Source organism: Vulpes lagopus, chromosome 1 (genome assembly GCF_018345385.1).
Source record: "Vulpes lagopus strain Blue_001 chromosome 1, ASM1834538v1, whole genome shotgun sequence".
In the NCBI taxonomy this organism is placed as follows: domain Eukaryota; kingdom Metazoa; phylum Chordata; class Mammalia; order Carnivora; family Canidae; genus Vulpes; species Vulpes lagopus.
In genome coordinates this window covers 177,220,536-177,241,518 of record NC_054824.1, presented here as the reverse complement: position 1 = coordinate 177,241,518, position 20,983 = coordinate 177,220,536, and the positions used below count along the sequence as shown (strand labels likewise).

Genomic DNA, 20,983 nt, shown 5'->3' with positions numbered 1-20,983 from the left:
TTCCTAAAAGAGGATATCCAAATTCTTAAACACACGAAAAGATGATTAACCTTGTTAGTAACTGGAAAATGCAAATGAAAAATTAGAATGGGCTATCGCTATATACTCACCAGAGTGGCTAAATCAGACTGTCAGTGCTAAGTATATACAGGCTTCCCCCACTATCCAAAAGCAGAGCGTTCCTGTGAAATCTTTCATAAGCTGAAATGGTGTGAAGCAAAGAAGCAATTACCATTGATTTACATGGAAAATTTTTTGGGCATTCCCAGGCCCCAAAAGTAATCCCTCTTAAGCTTTTCTGATCCTTAGGATACATCCCACTTGGAGATGCACCATATCCATGAAGATTCGGTACAGGTGCTCACAGACACAGTTCAGAGCTCCAGTGACCATGATGCTGAGATATTCAGTGTAGTTCCCCAGGAAGGAGCGTGGGCCACTCTGGCTGCTCAGGGTGTGTGTGCTGCCTCTCCAAGGGCTGGCTGCAAAAACACTGAGTGCCATTTTGATTCTTGCCTTTTTTTCTTTTTGTAAAAGTTAAAATCTCCAGATTTCTTTCAGCTAACAGAAACAGGTACTAACGTAGGTCTTTCATCAAAGTGAAGTGTTATAACCTGAACTTTCAAAAAGTAGGGGGGATACCTGTCCTGGTTGGGTTATGGACAAGCTGCAACTCTCATACATTGCTGATGGGTATAAAATTTAGTGCATGGGCAGCCTGGGTGGCTCAGCGGTTTAGCACTGCCTCTGGCCAAGGGCGTGATCCTGGAGACCCGGGATTGAGTCCCATGTCGGGCTCCTGCATGAAGCCTGCTTCTCCCTCTGCCTGTGTCTCTCATGAATAAAATAAATAAAATCTTTAAAAAAATAAAATTTAGTGCAGCTGCTCTGGGAGTTGTTTGGTGTATCATTTACTAAAGCTGGACATATGTATCTCCTATGACCCAGCTACTCCATTCCTGGATCAACACAGCAGTAGAGGCACCTGTGCAATGAAGGATGTGTAAAAGAATATACGGAACACTTATTCAAAGTGGCCTTATTCTCATTTATTCAAGTTGAGAACAACTCCTCTGTTCATCAGTAGTAGAATGGATAACTGCATAGTTTATACAGCAGAGTACTCTTAAAAAAAGAAAAGATTTTATTTATTTATTCATGAGAGACACAGGCAGAGGGAGAAGCAGGCCCCATGCAGGGAGCCTGACGTGGGACTCGATCCTGGGACTTCAGGATCATTCCCTGGGCTGAAGGCAGGTGCTAAACCACTGAGCCACCCAGGGATCCCCCCAGTGGAATACTCTTTAGTAATGAGAATGAACAGATTATTGTCTCATTTACAACATGGATGAGCCTCTATAGCTGAACAAAAAGAAGGTACATACAGCAGAGTAAGTGCAATGTGATTCCACCTATATGGAATTTGAAAACAGGAACGACTGAATAAGATGATAGAAATCAGGCTAGAGGGACACCTGGGTGGCTCAGTGGTTGAGCCTCAATCTTTGGCTCAGGGCGTGACCCTGGAGAGCTGAGATGGAGACCTGCACTGAGCTCCCCGCAGGGAGCCTGCTTCTCCCTCTGTCTCTCTCTCTCTCTGTGTCTCTCAAGAATAAATAAATCTTAAAACAAAACAAAACAAAAAAACAGGCTAGAGATCCCCTTGAGTACAGTTACAGGAAAGGACACATGGGACTTTTGAGGCATTTAATTTTTAATCGGAGTGGCAATGACTGGATTGAATCTGCTTTTTGAAAGTTTTAATTAAAAAAATTTTAAATATATTTTAATACAAAGTTTACTTAAAATAGTGTATTATAAAATATTTGGTTCATTCAGTTGCCCCTCATCTGGGGAATATAAGATAGAGATGGCATGATTTCTGGTGATGAAAAAGGCTTAAATTTTTGTGGGAGACGGTATAATAGCAAATCAGTAGATTTTGTGAATGAGGGACTTAAAAAGTGACTCCTTTCTGGCAGCCTTGTTAAAGCAGAGGTCTGGCTTAATGGCAGTTCATATAAAAAGACTTAGAGCTTTGTCTGATATTAAGACTGTTATCAGTGTGAGGTGAAAGCCAAAAAAGGACAAGGTGAGAACTGAATACAAAATTTTGTTTTAGATTTAATTTTCTTGCAATTTGCTTATGCAGTTGGATTAAAAATATTCTGATTTAAAAAAAAAAGTAAATCCTTTTAGTTACATTCCTCTCACAGGCAGGTGTGGTATGTTAGTTTCCTATTGTTCCCATAACAAATTACTACAAACTTAATGGTTTAAAACAACACAAGTTTATTATCTTGGGATTCTGGGGGTCAGGAGTCCACAATGCACAGGCAGGGCTGCATTCCTTCTGGGGGCTCTAGGGCAGACTTTTTTGTTGTTGCCTTTTGTTGCTGCCTCCATTCCTTTGCTTGTGGTCCCTTCCTTCATCTTCCGAGCATATCATGCTCACCTCTGCTTCCATTATCCCGTTTTCTCTGTGTCTGACAGAGAAGAGTCCTTCCTCCCAGAAGGACCCTCATGACTATGTTGGGCCTACGTGGATAATCAGGGGTAACATCCCCATCATTAACTTAATGACAGCTGCAAAATCCCTGTGCTCTGTAAGGTACTGTGTTTATAGGTTCTAGGGACCAGCACTTAGACATTTCTGGGAGAGCCCTATTTGGGGGCTTTCCCCGATGCGATTTTATATTTTGTCTTCACAAATAACACAGTACCCTGGCTCTCAGGAGCTCACTGATACTTGTTGAACGAAGAAGTGCACCTAAGATTTCATTATTTAAAGTACAGTTTCTGGAAAAATAGAAGTGATGGTCTTGGCCTATTCTCTGCCAAGATTCAGGTTGAACCTGAGGTCGAACCTAAGGTTCAGACCTTAGGTGCAAGTCTAGGTACCTATACTATAGAGACAAGTGACTGAAGGGTAAAGGGTATAGGAACCAGGTCACTGAAGAAATGGTTGAAGCAATCATGGATGTGTTTGTCCTGGAAGAGGGCTCAGGATGGAGTGTGTGGCATTAATTATCTTTAAATATTTGAAGGAGTATTATTGGAGAGAATAATTAAGCCTTTTTAGTATAATGGCGATAGCATTAAAAACTAAAGGAATAGTATTTTAGAACTTACTATGCCCAAGTAAGTTCATCTAATCCTGGGTTGCTGTGATCCCTGTTGATACATAAGGAAATCGAGGCATAGAGAGGTTATGCAACTTGTCTTAGGGCATAAGCTAGGATGTAGCAAAGCTGAGATTTGAACTTGAGGCATTCTGACTCCACAGCCTTCTCTAAATCATGTTATCCTGCCTCCAGGCCTTTAGTTCCAGAAGATTCAGTCGGACTAATGGCAGAAAGTTTTTTTTAAAAACAGAGGGACCACTTTTTGATTCCGTTTGAGGAAACAACAGGATAATAACCAGAACTGGTTAGAAGTTGTTTCCCTGCCTCTTGATGTTCCTGGAAATGGTCAGGTAGTTATTGTAAAAGGAATTCCCAAATTGGCTAGAGATTAAATCAGATGACAGTAAGGTCCCTATTGGTTTTGAGATTCTGATCTGGGGAACATAATTTTTTTTCATTTTATATACACATATCAACCTTTGTGACATTTCATGTACTAAAGCTCCCTTGTGAACTGTGGTTTTCCCACTAACTCTCCAGAATTTATGTATTAGTCACTAACATCCAGGAGTGGTAGGTCGTATCCCTGCCCCCTTTGAAGGTGCCATTGCTGTGCTCTGGTAACAAGATGGACTCAGTCTTCTCCTCCCTCTTGAATCTGGACTGCTCTCCTGACCAAGGAAATGTTCTGTGAATTCTGGAGCCTGGTCCATAAGAGACCTTGGTCCTCTTGCCTTTGTTCTTTTGAACTGCCGAGGCCACCATGCTGTGAAGGGTCAGGCCTACCTGAGCATGCGTGTCTGTGTGGAGGAGAAGCCCTGCACCAAGTTGACGGCCCCTAATGCTAGACACGGGTGAGGTCATCCCAGCCCCTCCAGTCCCTGTTGAGCTGTGCAGTGGCTCAGTCACATAAGTGATAGCAGGTAAGATCAGGAGAGTGGCCCAGAATCATGATGAAAATTGGATCTTTGCTGTTTTAAGTCACCATGTGTTGGGATGGTTTATTGTGCAGTGGTGCAGATATTTTGGTGCATGTTTGGAAGTAGCATATGTATTTTAAAATATTGTGTAATTAGACATTCTCCCCAGTCCAGCAGACCTCCTCCAATCCACCCAGTCATCCCTCTGTGTTATTGAAGCCCTTCTGGGTTTGGAGAAGTGTTTTTTGTTAGTATTATATGAGTAAAAGGATAAGACTCTTAAGTAGGGTTTGGAGAAAACTGATATGAGAGAACACAGTGTGTCTGGATTTGGGTTTCCTGGTGAGAGTCTTGTAACTTATATTTTGCAAAATAAGTTTAATCAGATTGGACCCTAGAAAAAGAGCAAGTCTCTTAGTTTCTCCAAATGTGCTAGAATATTGCCCTATTCTTTCATTCTCTTCAAAGCCATTGTCATTTCAGTGCACATGTGCTTTTTTACTTTTATCACTTTGTGATTTCGAGAGTGCTCATTTGTTCCTAAATTTAGAATTATTTCAGTTTTACTCAACACTTATCCCTATGTAAGTGCTGACTTCTTATATCTGAGTAAATTTGTCTTCTTCAGTCGCTCTTTTAAGGAAAGTATGAGTTCATGTGTATTTTGGTTACATCTAGTTAATTTACAAATTTTCTTTTCTTCCTAAAGATTATCTACATTACACGTAACTTTGAAATTGTCTTTTGCTTGTATGTAGCTCGTATCACCTTCTAGATTTCCTGATGGATTGATTTCATCATAGACGTTGAAAAAAATGAATCTGGTGCACTCTGTAAGAGTAGGGAGGTGGCTGAGGGAGGGCTCTGGAGTGGGTATGAAGCTGAGCTCTGCTGCTGGCTAGCTGTGTGATCTGGGGCAAGTTCCTTGACCTTTCTGAGCTTTGGTTTTCTCTTGTGTTAAATGAGGGTACCCAAAGTACCGACCTTAAAAAGTTGTTATGAAGATTAAATGAGATAATACTTGTTAAATGCTTGCTTGGCATAGATCGCAAATAGCACTTATTATGGTACAGCTGTTACTACAGCATAAGGAAACTCAGTGGAAAAAAAAAAAAGGAAACTCAGTGGAGGAACATTTCAGTTTAGGACACTGAGCAATAGTTAATGGGTAGAAGTGACAATGGTGATGCTGGTACCTAAGGATTGTTAACTGAATGTTGAGAGTCGTTTTAAAAGTCCTCTGGTGCATGTGGGATGTGGTTATAGCTCATTCAATGCTAGATATATTAAGACTGAGGAGGAGAAAACATTCAAAATGGAAGTGTTGGAATCCATTTGTAGCATGCATCAAAAATAAAGATACATTTGAAGTGATATTGGAAATTGCCGGGGGAAAGCATCTTACAGAAGTTATGTTTATGCACATTTTTGGCTTTGGCAAACTGAGCTGTGCTTCTCTGCCAAGATTAAGGAACAAGATTTCTGCCTGTGAAAGAGTGGGAGCTGGGAAGTTGGGTTCTGGTTTTTGCTCCATCACTGGCTTCCCTGTACTTGGGCAGATCACTGCTTTTCTCTGAGCAGGATTCTGATTCCTGAAAAAGAGCTAGCAGTTAGCCCTCCTGGTGAGGAGTAGAGGAGATGGTATCTTTGAAAGCAGGTGGAGTGTTAAATTACAAAGTAAATGCAAATCTAAGTTACTTCAGTATAGAAAAAACTGTTAGCTGAGGAATTCTTGCCATTTTACAGCTCAGATTTTATTCTGTGGGCCTCTTGAGTTCTATAATCCCCGGATAAGTACTTTTTTGAAATACCCAGCCTCAGGGGAATCTTCATTCATTCATTCATTCATTCATTCATTCATTCATGAGACACGCAGAGAGAGGCAGAGACACAGGCAGAGGGAGAAGCAGGCTTCCCACAGGGAACCTGATGTGGGGACTCGATCCCAGGACCCCAGGATCATGACCTGAGCTGGAGGAAGACGCTCAACCACTGAGCCACCCAGGCGTCCCGCCTCAGGAGCCCTTACACCCCAATATGTAGGTAAAGGTAAAGTTCCTTGTTACTCCAGTCTGACTTCTTTCCCTTTGATCCCAGAGAAACCGGCTATGATTTCCATCCAAAGCCTAGTAGTAAATGTACTTTCTATCACTTTGTCTTCATTTACCTCAAATATCTTACTCTCATCAATAATATTTAGCTTTAAGATACTGTGATCTTACAGCTTTGGACTTGCCGTTGTATGTTCTTTGTTTTCCTCTTTTTTCATCCTACTGCCTCCTGGACTAGTTTCATGCCAGGTGCGACTTAATTTTTCTCTATTTGTGTTGCTTGGTTCTAGTGCTTTCTCTCTCCTTCGTCTTGAATCACTGCCCTCCCTGCCTCTAGACTGCCACACTGTCAGAGGGCAACTTCCTGAAGCTTCACTCGAATAGTTTACTGGCTCAAAGCCTGAGGTTTCTTTGGCAAATGGAATCCAGACCTGTACTACGGTGTGTTCATGGCCCTCTGCCACGTGGCTCCTGCTCTCCCTCCACCTCCCCTGTCTACATTTGTACTTCTTCAAAGTCCTTATCAGACGCCCCCTCTCCCATCACACACCCCGCACCTCCCCCCACCCCCCTTAGCTCTCACATATCCATGCTGCAGCCTCTTCTGTGTCAGGTAGGCCTGTACTTCAGCACAGCCTCTGCTGCTGTAGGTTGGCTTTTCCCATAGAAGTAGCTTAGAAATGGTGATTTCTAGGCTGTTTCACTGATGCCCACTAAGCTGATCATGCTGTTGCAGGACTGGATCTGTGCATGAACAACAGAAAAGAAGCATTTACTTACACATTTGAGCAAGGACCTCCTATGATTTCATCATGTTAGCCTATCCCTAAAGAGCATGCTTGTTTAGAGAATGAGGAATAGGAACGTGAGAATTTTCTGGGAGTGTTTGGGAGCCTTCACGGGTTTGGACATTTAAAGTTCTCGTTATATTCCCCAATATTCAACCTGCCTTTTCTTTCTTTGATACTGTTGGGTCATTAAATCCTTTAAAACGTATCTACTCTGGCTTTCTGAGGGCACAGCTGAAATGAATACGAAGAAAACACTAGGGAGAGGCATCTTCTTGAGATAGGCAGGCAAGGGCTGAAAAGACAGGTGTAGGGAAGAAAGAGGTGGTAAGAAGGACATGTGGGTTTGTGGGTCGTGGTGTTTTGAGGTGGCATTCCTGGAATTGTGAGTGATGAAACAAGACAAGTGGGAGTATGCATTTAATTGCCTTGGGGATAAGCAAAGACGTGGTGAAGAAGAGACTCTGGGTAGAAAGATGTCCAGGTGGCCCCCAAGGACGGTTTGTTTGCTGTCGGGGTGGCCTGGGGTTGGACTGGGGTGTGGACAACCTGTGAGAGCTGAGTGAGAGCTCTGGGGATGCCCTTGGACTGAATGGAAGCCTAGCAGGTGGGATGGCCATGCCACTTGGAGGGTGAGTGAAACTTCATCAGATGGAGAAGAAAACCAGAGCTCTGGTGAGGTAGGCTTCTGATGAATTAAATTCACTAACTGGTCAGATTATAGCTAATATTTTGGGGGCACTTACTCTGTGTCAGGCCTTTGATGAACATTTTACATTTAAATTCATTCAACAGCCCTGAGGAAACAGGCCTAAGTGGTTGTGGCCCACTCAAGTTTCTTGACCAGTAAGTCCCAGAGCTGGGACTCCCCCACCCCAGGGCCTGCTTGTAGAATTTTCCAGCATCCTGTCAAGTGGAGGCTATTTGGTCTAGTCCTTAAATTTTAAACGTGAAGATATAGCCCTGCAGCTTTGTTGCTCATTACTATGTATCTGTGTAGGTGTCTGCAAAACATACACAATATAGCTGAGAGCACCAAAAGGGGAAACATTTTAATACTGAATTTTCTGCTTTCCCACAGTTAAATCATTAATGCAGAGGAATTGTCCTAGAAGAGAATGTCCCTGAAAAGCTTTTAAACAGCAGGCCTTCTAGAACTTCCATTTAATCTCTAAGATTCTTTATGTTCACATTTCAGCAGTGTTTATTTTATTTTATTTATTTTTTTTAGAGGTTCAGCCTTTGCTAATCACGTATTCTTAATGAGGTGAGGAGGCCATCCAATATAATACGAACATCCTTTGAAAGGAGACACATAAAACCAAGAGGTTAAAGGGAACTTTTCACTAAAGAGAAGACTACCGTATTCCCACAAAGTTCCACAAAGAAATTCTAAGGTATTCTAGGAGATGCCAGATATTTAAAAATAAAGTATGGGAGGAAATGTGTAAAGCTAGAAGTGGTTCTGAAAAATCACAGGAAGACCTAAGAAGGTGGTGTTGAGGGCTGAGAATGTTTGGGTTCGAAAGCATATGTGCTTGCTTCTGGATCCCTCCTGTTGCCTGTGACCAAACTGCCTGAGCAACTTTTAGGTCAGTACCAGTGGGCACCCTGGTTGGAGGACCCCTGACTTCTGACCTCTTATTTTATGAAAGCCAACGTTTGTATCTTTTTCTGCTCTCTCTTAGCCTGAAGAAAGGAGTTTGTGCATGGTAGATTTTAAGCCAGGCTCTAGGGACAAGTAACTTTGTGGACTGGCATTAATGGGGCTGGCTGTGGCTGAGGAGAGGCATGGGGGCCCAGTGGTTCCCAAGACCTGGATTTGAGCCCTGGCTCAGTTATTTCAGACCATGTGACCTTATTCTTCACATTTGTCCTCTGTAAAATGCCCCTCTCTCTTGCCCCACCTTCTTCACTAGGTGAAAATAAAGTGAGATCATGTGTGAATTCTGATTTATGGCATTACTGTCCTGTATGAGAAGCGCTTGCTTGGGGCTTAAAAATTTGCTCCTATTTTAGTTTGGCATCCATAGTGAGACATATCTGAGAGGCTTAAGTAAAACAGTGAGAGCCATTTAACTAACTCTTGGTTACATGGGAGCTGATCATCTAATTTGCAGAATTTTAGGACCTCCTATCACCTGCTGTAATACTTAGAATATAGACATAGCTGCCCTAAGACAGGGATCAAGAGTAAGAGAAGCTTAAACAGCCTGGAAGTGCATTTCTCTTTCATGTAAAAGCACAGATATAAATGCTCGGGGGCAGTTGTGGGGGTGAGGTGGGACGTGGAGTCAGGGACTGAGGCTCCTGGATCTTGTTTTCTCACGTGGCTCTCACCCCTTGGCCCAAGGTGGGCTGTTCGGGCTCTGGCCAGCAGGAGGGGCATGACCACAGCCTTGCAGCCAAATGCCCAGTCGAGCTTAGCATCCTATGCATTCAGGTAATTCCATTTCTGTGTAATGAAGGAAACCAAATATCATGGGGTGGGCTACTAGCAGTGTCCACCACTGCTGCTGGGGGTCACGTTATTCACTTTCCTTTAAGAAGTTTACCTAGGGCTGCCTGGGTGGCTCAGCGGTTAAGTGTCTGCCTTTGGCTCAGGGCATGATCTTGGGATCTGGGATGGAGTCCCACATCAGGCTCCTTGCAGGGAGCCTGCTTCTCCCTCTGCCTGTGTCTCTGCCCTCCCCACCCCTTCTCTCATGAATAAATAAAATCTTAAAAAAAAAAACATGTTTGGAGATCATCTGTACCTCTACTCAGGGTTTGAAGCCATTTATTATTCATGGAGCACTAGTTCCTTCCCGCTCTATTCCACACCCTGTGTTGGGTCCTGGGGACTCAGAGATCATGGTCCATGTTCTCCAAAGCACCCCCCCCCCTCCGCAGGGGGAGGCAGGCATGTCAGGCAATGAGCACATGACTGTCTGGTGTACACTCTGATGGGAGGCAGATGGGGGCGCTGTGGGAGCTCATAGGGAAGACGTGCCCATCCCCGGGCAGGCAGGGCATGTGCGTGTCTCTGTGTGTGTGCATGTGTGCATTTTGGATGCAGGATGCACAGGGTCACTGGCAGCAGGAAGTAGATTATACTGGGGTTATATCCGTATCACCGTAAATAGTGCCGGGTCCCTGAAAGAGCAAGTGAACGGATAAGATGCTGTTCCCTGCTGTCATGTCTGTGGCTTAATGTTTTTATTTCTGTTTCTCTTCCTAGAAACTCTCCGTGTATCTGCTTGGACCCTTTGTCACGAGGAACAATGCTGCCCTGGTGGGAACTGTCTTTTTACCTGTGCGCTTCACTAGGCTTCCACCTCTATTCTTTCTATGAAGTTTACAAAGCTTCCAGAGGTAAGGTCCCAATTTTCCTGATCTTCTTTCACGAAAAGAAGCTCTCAGAGATAGAAGATTCAGGAAGATTGTCTCATGGGCTTAGGATGACTTGGACTCTGCTTTGCTTTCCCCTGTCTGGGACACTTTGAGTCCATGACCTGATTCAGTGCAATTTTCCACCCTAATCCTGGATCTTGGTGGCGAGGGGCGGGGGGGGAATCCTGTGGCTGGTCTTCTTTCTGTAAGAGGAGCCTTTGCTTCATGGCTGTTGAAGGCTGTGGAGGTGATATACAGTAACCTCTTACATATCCCTTCCATCATCATTGTTCTCAGACATGTGGAGGCAGTTCATGGTGTTGGAGGCCCAGACTCCTTTTGTCTTTTTGTTCTCCTGTGTTCAGTGCTTTGTATACTTGAAGAAGAATCATCACTAAATCCACATTCCAGCCCCCAGGAAGGAGAAGGGGAACCCTCCTGTCCTTTAAGGGGAGCTCAGCGAGTTAACTTGGTCACTTCTGCTGACTCCTAGTTGGCCAGTACCAGGTCTTATGAACACAGCTGAGAGGCTGGGAATCATCATCTTTAGCTTGGTGGCCATGCACCACTCAGACTTCCCATGCTATGGAGGAATGGGAGAAAGAAATGTGGAGGGACCATGATGGTCTCTTCTGTAGTCAGGGGCAGTTTCCTAGAGATGATGATGATTACTGGGCTTTGTTGTAAGGCAGAGCAGGAGCCAGCTAGATAGAGAAGACCACAGAGGATCTGTGGAAAGAGATGAGTTTGCAGGCAAGTGGACAAGCCTTTGGGGTGTGAGGAAGCTTAGCGTGGTCTGGTGACTATAAACCACTCGGTGGTACTGGAATGTAGAGTGCGAGGGGCAGTGGTAGGAGTTGAGCTTAGATCAGGGGAATATGCTGAAAAATCACTTAAAATGATCAAGGTGGGTTTCGGGAAGCACAGTTGACAGTGCTCTGCTCTGAACACCTACCTCCTTATGTATCACTGGGATTGATTTGGTTATGCATCCCCAGCATTCGACATATGTCCCACTCAAAGCCATGGGCTTGGTTGCAGAGACAGACCATCTACAGTAGATGAGGGCTGTTCTTTTGTCAAGGCTGGCCAAGTGGTTGCATTCCCTTGCTGGAGCCTCTGAGCTCCCAAGACCCATGTAGGGAAACTAACTTGGCTCTATGTCAGGCACCGTATTAGATATGTCATGTACCTTGTCTCACTCAGTCATTAGAACAGCCCTATGAGATGGCATATTACTTTGAAGACAGGCTTGGCAGCAGAAACACAGCTTCCAACATAATTCATGAGCCTTCCAACAAGGCTCATGTTGTGTCCAGAGAGCATCAGAGAGCCTGGCTCCTCCTACCATGTCCCTCTGCCATCTTCATCATGAGGCTTCACCCCATAATGTCAGGTGGCTGCCTCAGTGCCAGCTGTCATGTTCACTTTTCTCCCAGAAGGGAAGATGGAAGGGAAGGGGGAGAACAGGCCTTCTCCTTTTCTGAGTGTGACTTGAAAGTTGCTTACATTATATCCATTGAAATGCCATTTGCTAGAACCTAGTCCTGTAGCCACATCACTGTGAGGAGACTAAGTAAATGTAATCTTTGGTTGGAAGTCCATTTATCCAGTTAAACTGTTCTGTTTTAGAGGAGGAAAGAATGGACACTGGCAATTAGTCAGTAGTCTTTTCCGTAAGTGGATGTCAGTAGATTTTCACCATTCTAGTAGGTGTGTAGCGGTATCTTACTGTTATAATTTACAATTCCCTGATGACGTGATGTGCAGTATCTTTTCCTATGCTCATTGCCATATATATCTAATCTTTGGTGAGGTGTTTGTTCAGGTCTTTTGCCCATTTTTAAATTGGGTTGTTTATTTTCTTATTCTTGAGTTTTAATTGTCCTTTGTATATTTTGGATAATATACAATATATTTGGGTTCTTGCAAATATTTTCTTCCAGTCTGTGACTTTTCCTCTTATTCTCTTGACAGTGTATTTTACAGAGCAGATATTTTAAATTTTGGTTAAGTCCAGTTTACCAGTTGTTTCTTTTATGCATTGTGTCTTGGGTATCTAAAAAGTATTTCCCAGAGCTAAGGTCATCTAGATTTCCTCCTATGTTACTTTCTAAGAGTTCAGTAGTGTTGCATTTTATATTTAGATCAATAATATGCATTTTAAGTTAATTTTTGTGAAGGGTGTAAAGCCTGCATCTAGATTCCTTCTTTCTTTCTTTCTTTCTTCCTTTCTTTCCTTTCTTTCCTTTCTTTCCTTCCTTTCCTTCCTTTCCTTCCTTTCTTTCCTTTCTTTCCTTTCTTTCCTTTCTTTCCTTTCTTTTCTTTCTTTCTTTTTTGCATGTGGATGTCCAGGTCCAGCATTTGTGGAAAGACCATCTTTTTTGTGTTGTGTTACCTTTCCTCCTTTGTCAAAGGTCAGTTTACTGTATTTTTGTGGGTCTTTTTCTGGGCTTTCTATCTTGTTCCATTCATCTATTTGTTCTTTCACTAATGTCAGTCTCTTGAATGCTAGGCTTTATAAGTCTTGATATTGGGTGGTATTAGTCCTCTAACTTTGTTCTTCTCCTTCAATATTGTGTTGGTTATTCTAGATCTTTTGCCTCTCCATATAAACTTTAGAATCATGTTGTCTATATCCACATGGGAACTTGCCGGGATTTTGATTTGGATTGCATTGAATCTATAGATGAAGTTAAGTAGAACTGACCTCTTAACAATATTGAGTCTTCCTATCTATGAACATGGAATATCTTTCAATTTTTTCTGTTTATTTTTCATTAGAGTTTTCTAGTTCTCCTAACCTATAACTTGTATGTATCTTGTTAGATTTATAGCTAAGTATTTCACTTTTTTGGGGTAATGTACATGGTGTTGTGTTCTTAATTTAAATTTCACTTGTTCAGTGCTGATCTGAGGAAAGTAATTGACTTTTGTGTATTAATCTTATATCTTGCAACCTTGCTATAATAGCTTATTGGTTCCAGGAGGTTTTTTTTTGTAGATTCTTTGGATTTTCTACATAGGTATTCATATTATCCGCATACAAAGACAGTTTTATTTGTTCCTTTCCATTCTGTATACCCTTTATTTCATTTTTCTTGTTGTACTAGCTAGGGCTCCCATTATGATATTGACAAGGAGTGGTGAGAGGGGACACTTTTGCCTTTTTTCTGATCTTAGCAGGGAAGCTTTCTGACCATTAGATACGATGTTCACTGTATGGTTTTTGTAAATGCTCTTAATCCAGTTGAGAAAGTTCCCCTCTATTTCTGGTTTGTGGAGTTTGTAATTGTAAATGGGTGTTGGATTTTGTCAGATGCTTTTTGTGCATCTCTTGATATGACCATGTGGTTTTTCTTTTTTGGCTTGTTGATGTTATGGATTGCACTACTTCATTTTTGTGTTTTTGTCCGTGAGCTTGTTTTTAATGAGCCTCTGTTGGACTCAGCAGGCAGGTCTTCTGCTCTGTGTGGTGTTAGCTGGGGTTGCAGTCTTCTGGTGGCTTACTCACTTGGCTGGCCAGGACCTCAGTGGAGGGCTATCAGCTAGTGTGCAAAGGTTCTCTCTGCATGGCTCTTCACTTGGCTTATATTTCTCATGACAAGACAACTTGGGTTAAAGAGGGAGTATTGCAAGTACACAAAAGCAGAAGCTACAGATCTCTTGAAGCTCAGTCTGGGAAGTTGTGTAATTCACTTCTGCCTTATTTATTGGTCAAAACAAATCACAGCTCCAGTCCAGACTCAAGGGGAGTAAAGACTATACCTCTTTATGGCTGGAGCAGCGTGCATGTGCACAGAACTTATGGCCATCATCTTTGGAGCCTATCACAATGCATATTGTATGTTTTTACCCGGATGAGGCCACAGAGGTTGAAAAATACAACTTATCCAAGGTTACACATCTAATAGGTTCTAATGGAACTGTTTTTTTTTTTTAATTGTAGACAGAATTCCCTTATAATTAATACTTGTTAGAAAATAGAGTTTGACATTACTTACAATTATATCAACATTCACAGAGGCTGAACTATCACCACAAGATGTCTTTACTTCCCAAGTATTTTTAAACTTTAGCTATGAAGGTCAGTTACCAGAGCCACACTTGTTCTTAACAAGTAGAATTTTTATGTCCATTCAAAGAGTCTCTTACATCTTTCTGGGCCTATTCATTTGCAGATTGAGTAGAAATTGCAACTGGGTTCCTCATATCTCGCATTCACATGTGATGCCCATCTTCATATGCTGTCCAATTTCTTTAGGATAAAAAGTGTCACAGCAGGGACACATAGATAAGAAAGTTCCGTATGGACGAGATCACATCCTTGCGCATCCTCTGTTTCATCTCCTCCGGGTCCAGCTTTGGCGCAAGGCCCTCAATCCGGAACATCACTGCTTTGCTTCTCAGCCTTGCAGCGGCCACGCTCTGCTCTTCTCAGGGGCTGCCTGGTACCTGGGGAACTGGGTTTAAACTCGGGTGTGTTCAACTCTAGACCCAGTATTTTGTTCTTTTCTGTCACTCATACTTAGTGATAATTTAATTCCTAAAGCACCTTGCTTTAAAAGGGGAAGCCCTTTTGTCTATTCTACTACTATTAAATTTTAAGTTTTTATCGCACTGGAACAAAATATTTCCTTTTTGCATCAAGGGGGCTGCTGGGATGCGGGTGGGAGGGGATCCTTCTGTGGATAGTACGAAGCTTTCCTGCACTTCAGCTGATCCAGAGGCTGTCATGCTGTTTGACTTATTAGTGACCACTCCCTAGCCTGAAGCTTCTTTTATCCTCTGTGTTTTTCCTTTAAATATCGGTGCCAAAGTGTTTCTCAGGTTACTCCCAAGAAATGTCTTCTTTCTCTAATACTTTTGCCAGTTCAGCTCATGGAAACCGGATCCCCCTGTCTTGCCAAAATGTGTTTAATGGTGCAATGTTAAGTCTTCTTGGCTCCATGTCTTACTGTCTAATTCGGGAAAAAGTGCTACTTACCCGCATGATAGAAGTAGGTCACTGGGAAAACTGTCTCTTCTGTAAACTTTTTTGGGATGTTTGTATCTGGAACAAATATAGTGCCTAGAACACATTACAGGCTCAAAAACTTACCCATTAAGTGAAATGCCACCAGTGGGCATCTGCAACAGCTGCTTTGTCTGCGCACGGAGCAGGCATCTTGTTCACTGCACTCTGTCTGGGGGAGCAGGGTTGTCAGGCCATTAGGGACAGCAGACTGATTTTAATGGCCTTAGTCAAATGGAATCTTTTGGTAAATTCACAGCAGGGACTGAACAGAACACCCCCCACTCCTCCTCCTGACTCTACCAGCCGTAAAGCATCTCTAAGTCATATGGAAATACTTGTGATGGGGTGATGGTGATCTGCTATGCTTGGTGACTTCTCCCCTGTAGCTCTGCAGCATTGTGGCTAATCCAGACCTACTGCATTAAGTTTATGCCCTTGTGGTTCAGTAGATGTAGAAACACTTTTATGTCTCTCTGTGTACAGTTAACATGAGGAGAGATGAGATATGCCATATAGTAGTCTTGAAGGAGTTAATGCTTCTACCTAAAAGAGGGCCGTGTATTGTGTTCATATCAGGTTGATACAGTTCTTGAGATGAAAAGAGCCAAATTGTCATCAGTAAAAACCTGAGTGATAGGTGGTCACCTGGGAAAGCAGCTTTGAGCGGAAGTCTTAGACTACTGTTTCAATTTATTTATTAGTTTATATTCAAATTTATTTCTTCTTGTAGCTATTTTGACATTTTATAGCTGTCCAGAGATCTATGCATTTTTGTCGGTTTTCTTTTTTTAAATATTTTATTTATTTATTCATGAGAGACACAGAGAGGCAGAGACACAGGCAGAGGGTGAAGCAGGCGCCTCACAGGGAGCCTGATGTGGGACTCGAACCTGGGACCTGAGGATCATGCCCTGGGCCGAAGGCAGATGCTCAACACTGAGCCACCCAGGCATCCCTATGTCGGTTTTCAATTTGATTAGTAATGATTCATAATACTCATACTTAAAATTTTTTTCTGTAGTTTTGCTTTCCTCCAAAATACATAAAATACTGTGTATATTGTTTTATATCTTCTTCCTGCCCTCCCTAACTTCCTCCCTTGCTAGTCTGTCTACCTCTCCCTCCCTTCCTTCCTTCTTATTTTTTTCCTTTGATCAGTTGTGCCAGAGAGCTTGGGGATCTTTCCAGCTTGTGGCTTTGTTTGGTTTCTCAATTGTTTCCTTTTGTTCTCCAATTCACTGATTTATGCTCTTATTTTATCATTCCTTATTGTTTCTTTGGGTTTGCTCTGTTCCTTTTCATTCCAACTGTATGAGTCGAATGCTTAGCTCACTTCTTTTCTAAGGAACCTATTTGTATTGTTGTATCACACCTGATAGTTTTTCTCGGAAGGATTTCCGGAAGGATTTCCAGAAGAGGCATTGCAGAGTCAAACTACATGAATATTTTTAAGTTTCGTAATAGACTTCCCTAGACTGTTCTCCAGGAAGGTTGTGTCAATAATATTTCTTCTTTTGGAGAGTGTCCTCCTTCTTGTATTTCAGCAAATTGAGCCTTTCTTCTTTCACTCATCTCACATGTATTTGGTATATGATATAAAGTGAAAAGTTAAATTATTTTTTCCCAAATAGATAACCAAACATGATTAACTCTTTCTTTCCATATTGAATTATGATGCAATCTTGATCACTGCTAAATTCTTTTTTTTTTAAAGATTTGAGAGAGAGAGGGTGCATGCATATATGTAAATGCACATGAGTGTGAGTGGAAGAAGGGGCAGAGAGGTAGAGAATCTGAAGCAGACATTGCAGTGCAGAGCCTGAGGGTGGGGCTCAATCCCTCTACTGGGAGATCATGACCTGAGTGGAAACCAAGAGTTTTAGCTCAACCGACTGAGCCACTCGGGCGCCCTTATCATTGCTAAAGGGGTGGGTGGGTGAGCTGTCTTTTCTGTTTCATTGATTTTTCAATCAATTCATACATCATTACTGCACTGTTTTAATTAAAAATGCTTTGTAAAATATTTGAGTATCTTGTGGAATCGGTTAGCCACTCATCGTTCTTCATTTCCACACTTGGCTGTTCTAACTGGTTTATTCTTTCGTATACATATTTGAAACCGTTCTAAAAAAAATCTCATTATGGTTTTAATTAGAATTACAGGAAGCCTAGAAATTAATTTGTTAATAATTAATATTCTTATAATATTGTATTTTTCCACCCGCGGATTTGGTGTTTTTTCTAGGTCTTCCGTTCTTTCCCTTAGTAAAAGTTCCTGATCTTCTTCATAACAGATCCTGCTAAAATTCCTATTCAGATTATTGGAGTCTTTTTTTTTTTTTATATTTGGAAAATTTTCTGATTATATTTCCTACAATTTGTAGCTGATTCAGCTATAAAGGTATTTATTTTGGTTTATGGATGTTATATTCCAACAATTTATTGACTTCTCTTAATGTTCCATTAGCTTACCTTAGATTTTTCCTAATTTTTTTGTGTATAGGTAATATCTGCAGATCATGCTAATGGTTTTCCTTTTTCTATTATTGCTTAGCTGGGATTTCTGAACAATATGGTAGTTGGGAAAGAATGCTATTTTTATTTTAATTCTAATTTTTTATTTTTTATTTTTTATTTTTTTTTTATTTTTTTTTTTAAATTTTTTATTTATTTATGATAGTCACAGAGAGAGAGAGAGAGAGAGAGAGGCAGAGACACAGGCGGAGGGAGAAGCAGGCTCCATGCACCGGGAGCCTGATGTGGGATTCGATCCCGGGTCTCCAGGATCGGGCCCTGGGCCAAAGGCAGGCGCCAAACCGCTGCGCCACCCAGGGATCCCCTAATTCTAATTTTTTAAAAAAGATTTTGTTTATTTATTCATGAGAGACACACACAGAGAGAGGCAGAGACACAGGCAGAGGGAGAAGCAAGCTCTATGTAGGGAGCCTGATGTGGAACTTGATCCTGGGACTCCAGGATCAGGCCCTGGGCTGAAAGCAGATGCTCAACCACTGAGCCAGCTAGGCGTTCCCTTTAATTCTAATTTTAATGGAAATTTTAATGGAAATCCCTGTACTGTTTTTACCATTACTGAAAAGTTGAATAAGCTTTGCTTTTTCTGCTTTTTTTTTTTATCATGCTAAGGAGTCTGGCTAGCTCCCTTTTACTAAATTTTTAAAATCAATAAATCTTGAATTCATTTTTAAAGCACCTGCTCAGATGATTACATGGTTTTTCCCTTTCAAGCGGTCAACATATTTTAAAGTCATGTATTTTCCAGGATGGCTTATATGGTTTCCTACAACAAACCTATGGCTGTGGTATTTTTAAATATACTGCTTGTTTCCGAGTGTTTTTTTTTTAAATTTTTAAAAATTATTTAAAAAATATTTTATTTATTTATTCATGAAAGATACACAGAGAGGTCGAGACACAGGCAGAGGGAGAAGCAGGCCCCCTGTGGGGAGCCCGATGTGGGACTTGATCCCAGGACCCCAGGATCACCCCCTGGGCCAAAGGCAGATGCTAAACCACTGAGCCACCCAGGGGTCCCCTCTTTTTTTTTTCATTTTTGTTTTATTTATTTATTTATTTATTTATTTATTTATTTATTTATTTCTTTTTGTTGTTTGTTTTAATTATTAGTTTCTAAGTGAGATTCATTGGCCTGTAGTTTTATTTTTCATTTCATCATTTTAATATCCGCATTCTGTTATTGTTATAAAATGAATGGGGAATGAGATCAAGAGTTGAGTGCTCCCACCAACTGAGCCAGCCAGGCACCCCTACATTTTTCCATTTTATTGGAATTTTCAAATATATTAATATCCAGTTGTAGATTATATGTTTTGAAATACACATATCATTTTTTTTCTATAGGTAATTTACCAGAGGTTTTGTCTACTTAGCGGATTTGTTCTCTTTTTCAAAAAATAATCTCTTGGATTTATTTATAAATGTTACCATTTTTTTCTGTAACAATTACTCTCTAATGAATAGTAGGCTACCCTAGATCCTTTTGGCTTTACAGAGCCCACGCTCAACTTTTATGCTGTGACTCTCTTCCTGAAAACTTGCATATTAGGGACATTTTTATAAACAGAATGGTATTTTCCATAAATTTACATTTCCATTTCCGAGACATTTTGTTTTCGTTTTTTTTGTTTTTTTTTTTTTGTTTTTTTTTTTTTGTTTTTTTGTTTTTGTTTTAAAAAATCTTCAGTGGGCAGAGGTTAATGTTTCTCTAAGTAAATTCTGTAGGACCAGGAAGTCCCAATATTTAAGCAAGGACCAGAAAGTCCCAATATTTAAGCAAGTATGGAACAAATGATTTATTTGAATTGCCACGCCCAATTTCTTTGTTTCTTTAGTAGGTATTCTGAAAGTGGAATACAGTTATATGTGAGCATTTTCACCTTCTACCTTTTGTTTATTCCTAAACTTGCCTGTTCTTATCATCACTAGTCTGTTTATAAGGAAAGGATATAGTTTTTTACTATATCCTAATTACAGATTGTTTTTTTGTGTTCATACAACACACTTCCCTCTCATGAGGGACGGGCTTTGTAATCAGGTAATTTTTCCCACTTGCTTTTGTGACTAGAAGAATTTGGTTGCAAGACAGCTGGCAACTCTGGAGAGCCCAGTTCAGGGAGGGGAAATGGAGGCTATCTCTGGTCCTGTCTTTGAACAGGTGGCCGTGCCCTTGGAACCATGGAAGGGGCCACCAGGGGCCCTTCAGTTAACAGGTCTTTTGTGAAAGGACCCAAGTGCATAATAGCCCCTGCTGGAGCCAAGGACTGGAGAGTCTGTCTTGATGGCCAGCATCAATAGCGTGTGTCACAGTTCAGGCTCCACGGGATCTGGCAGTGCTTCATGTTGTGGTTCACCCTGTTTCCCCTGTCACCTGTGGCCAGGGTTGTAGGAAACATTAGAGTTCCTGCTTTCCTGCTGGGAATCCAGGCTTGCTGGCCCACCCCTTCCTCTTTCAGGCTTGCCCTGGCCTCCTCCTCAAGGGAGAGGAGGGCAGTGTTGGCTTCCAGAGAGCCAACTTTTTTTTTTTTTAAGGTTTTATTTATTTGAAAGAGAGAGAGACAGAGATAGTGAGAGGGAGCACAAATGGGGGGCGGGGAGAGGGAAAAGCAGGTTCCCCACTCCATCTCAGGAGCCTGGGATCATGACCTGAGAGTGGAAGGCAGACGCTTGACCAGCTGAGCCACCCAGGTGTCCTGAGAGTTGACTTTCTTAACACCTGTAGTAAACTTGTCACAGTGACTTGGGACAGGGCCTGGGCTGGAGGACATTTGAAGTCAACCCTCAGTGTTAGACTCCACAGCTCCTCACTCCTCCAGCCGGTGCTCCCTGCTGTTCTGTCAAACACAAAAGGACATGCACAGAGCTTACAGCTTCCTCCTTTCTGGAATGTTTCCATTTCAGTCTGGGGCTGCTTCTACTTCTCTTGGGGAGCCCTAAGGATTCTTATGCAAATCACATGGTGGCTTGATTTAAGAGGCCCCAGAATTCTTTCAGGTGAGTAGCATAGGAGCAGCCTTATTAGGGAGATTTGAAGGCCATTTATGTTGTATATTGCTTCATATCCTATTTGTATATATGAGTTGCTTTTGCTTAGGCTATTTCTAAATCAACTTTACATTCCCGGAGAGGGAAAGAGAGGGGCCCCCACTTCTCAAGAGTTGTCATGGGGAAAACT

General features: G+C 41.8%; 1 protein-coding gene and 1 pseudogene across 1 annotated transcript in view; one reads left to right on the top strand and one right to left on the bottom strand.

Moving 5' to 3' along the window:
- HHAT (hedgehog acyltransferase) overlaps positions 1–20,983 on the top strand; it is a 308,816-nt gene that overhangs the window by 3,677 nt on the left and 284,156 nt on the right. Inside the window, exon 2 of the mRNA XM_041771025.1 lies at positions 10,105–10,238. Coding sequence (XP_041626959.1) covers positions 10,148–10,238 — 91 coding nt within the window. The 5' untranslated portion in view covers positions 10,105–10,147. The remainder of the gene's footprint in view (positions 1–10,104; positions 10,239–20,983) is intronic.
- On the bottom strand, positions 14,404–14,648 carry LOC121499831 (annotated as a pseudogene).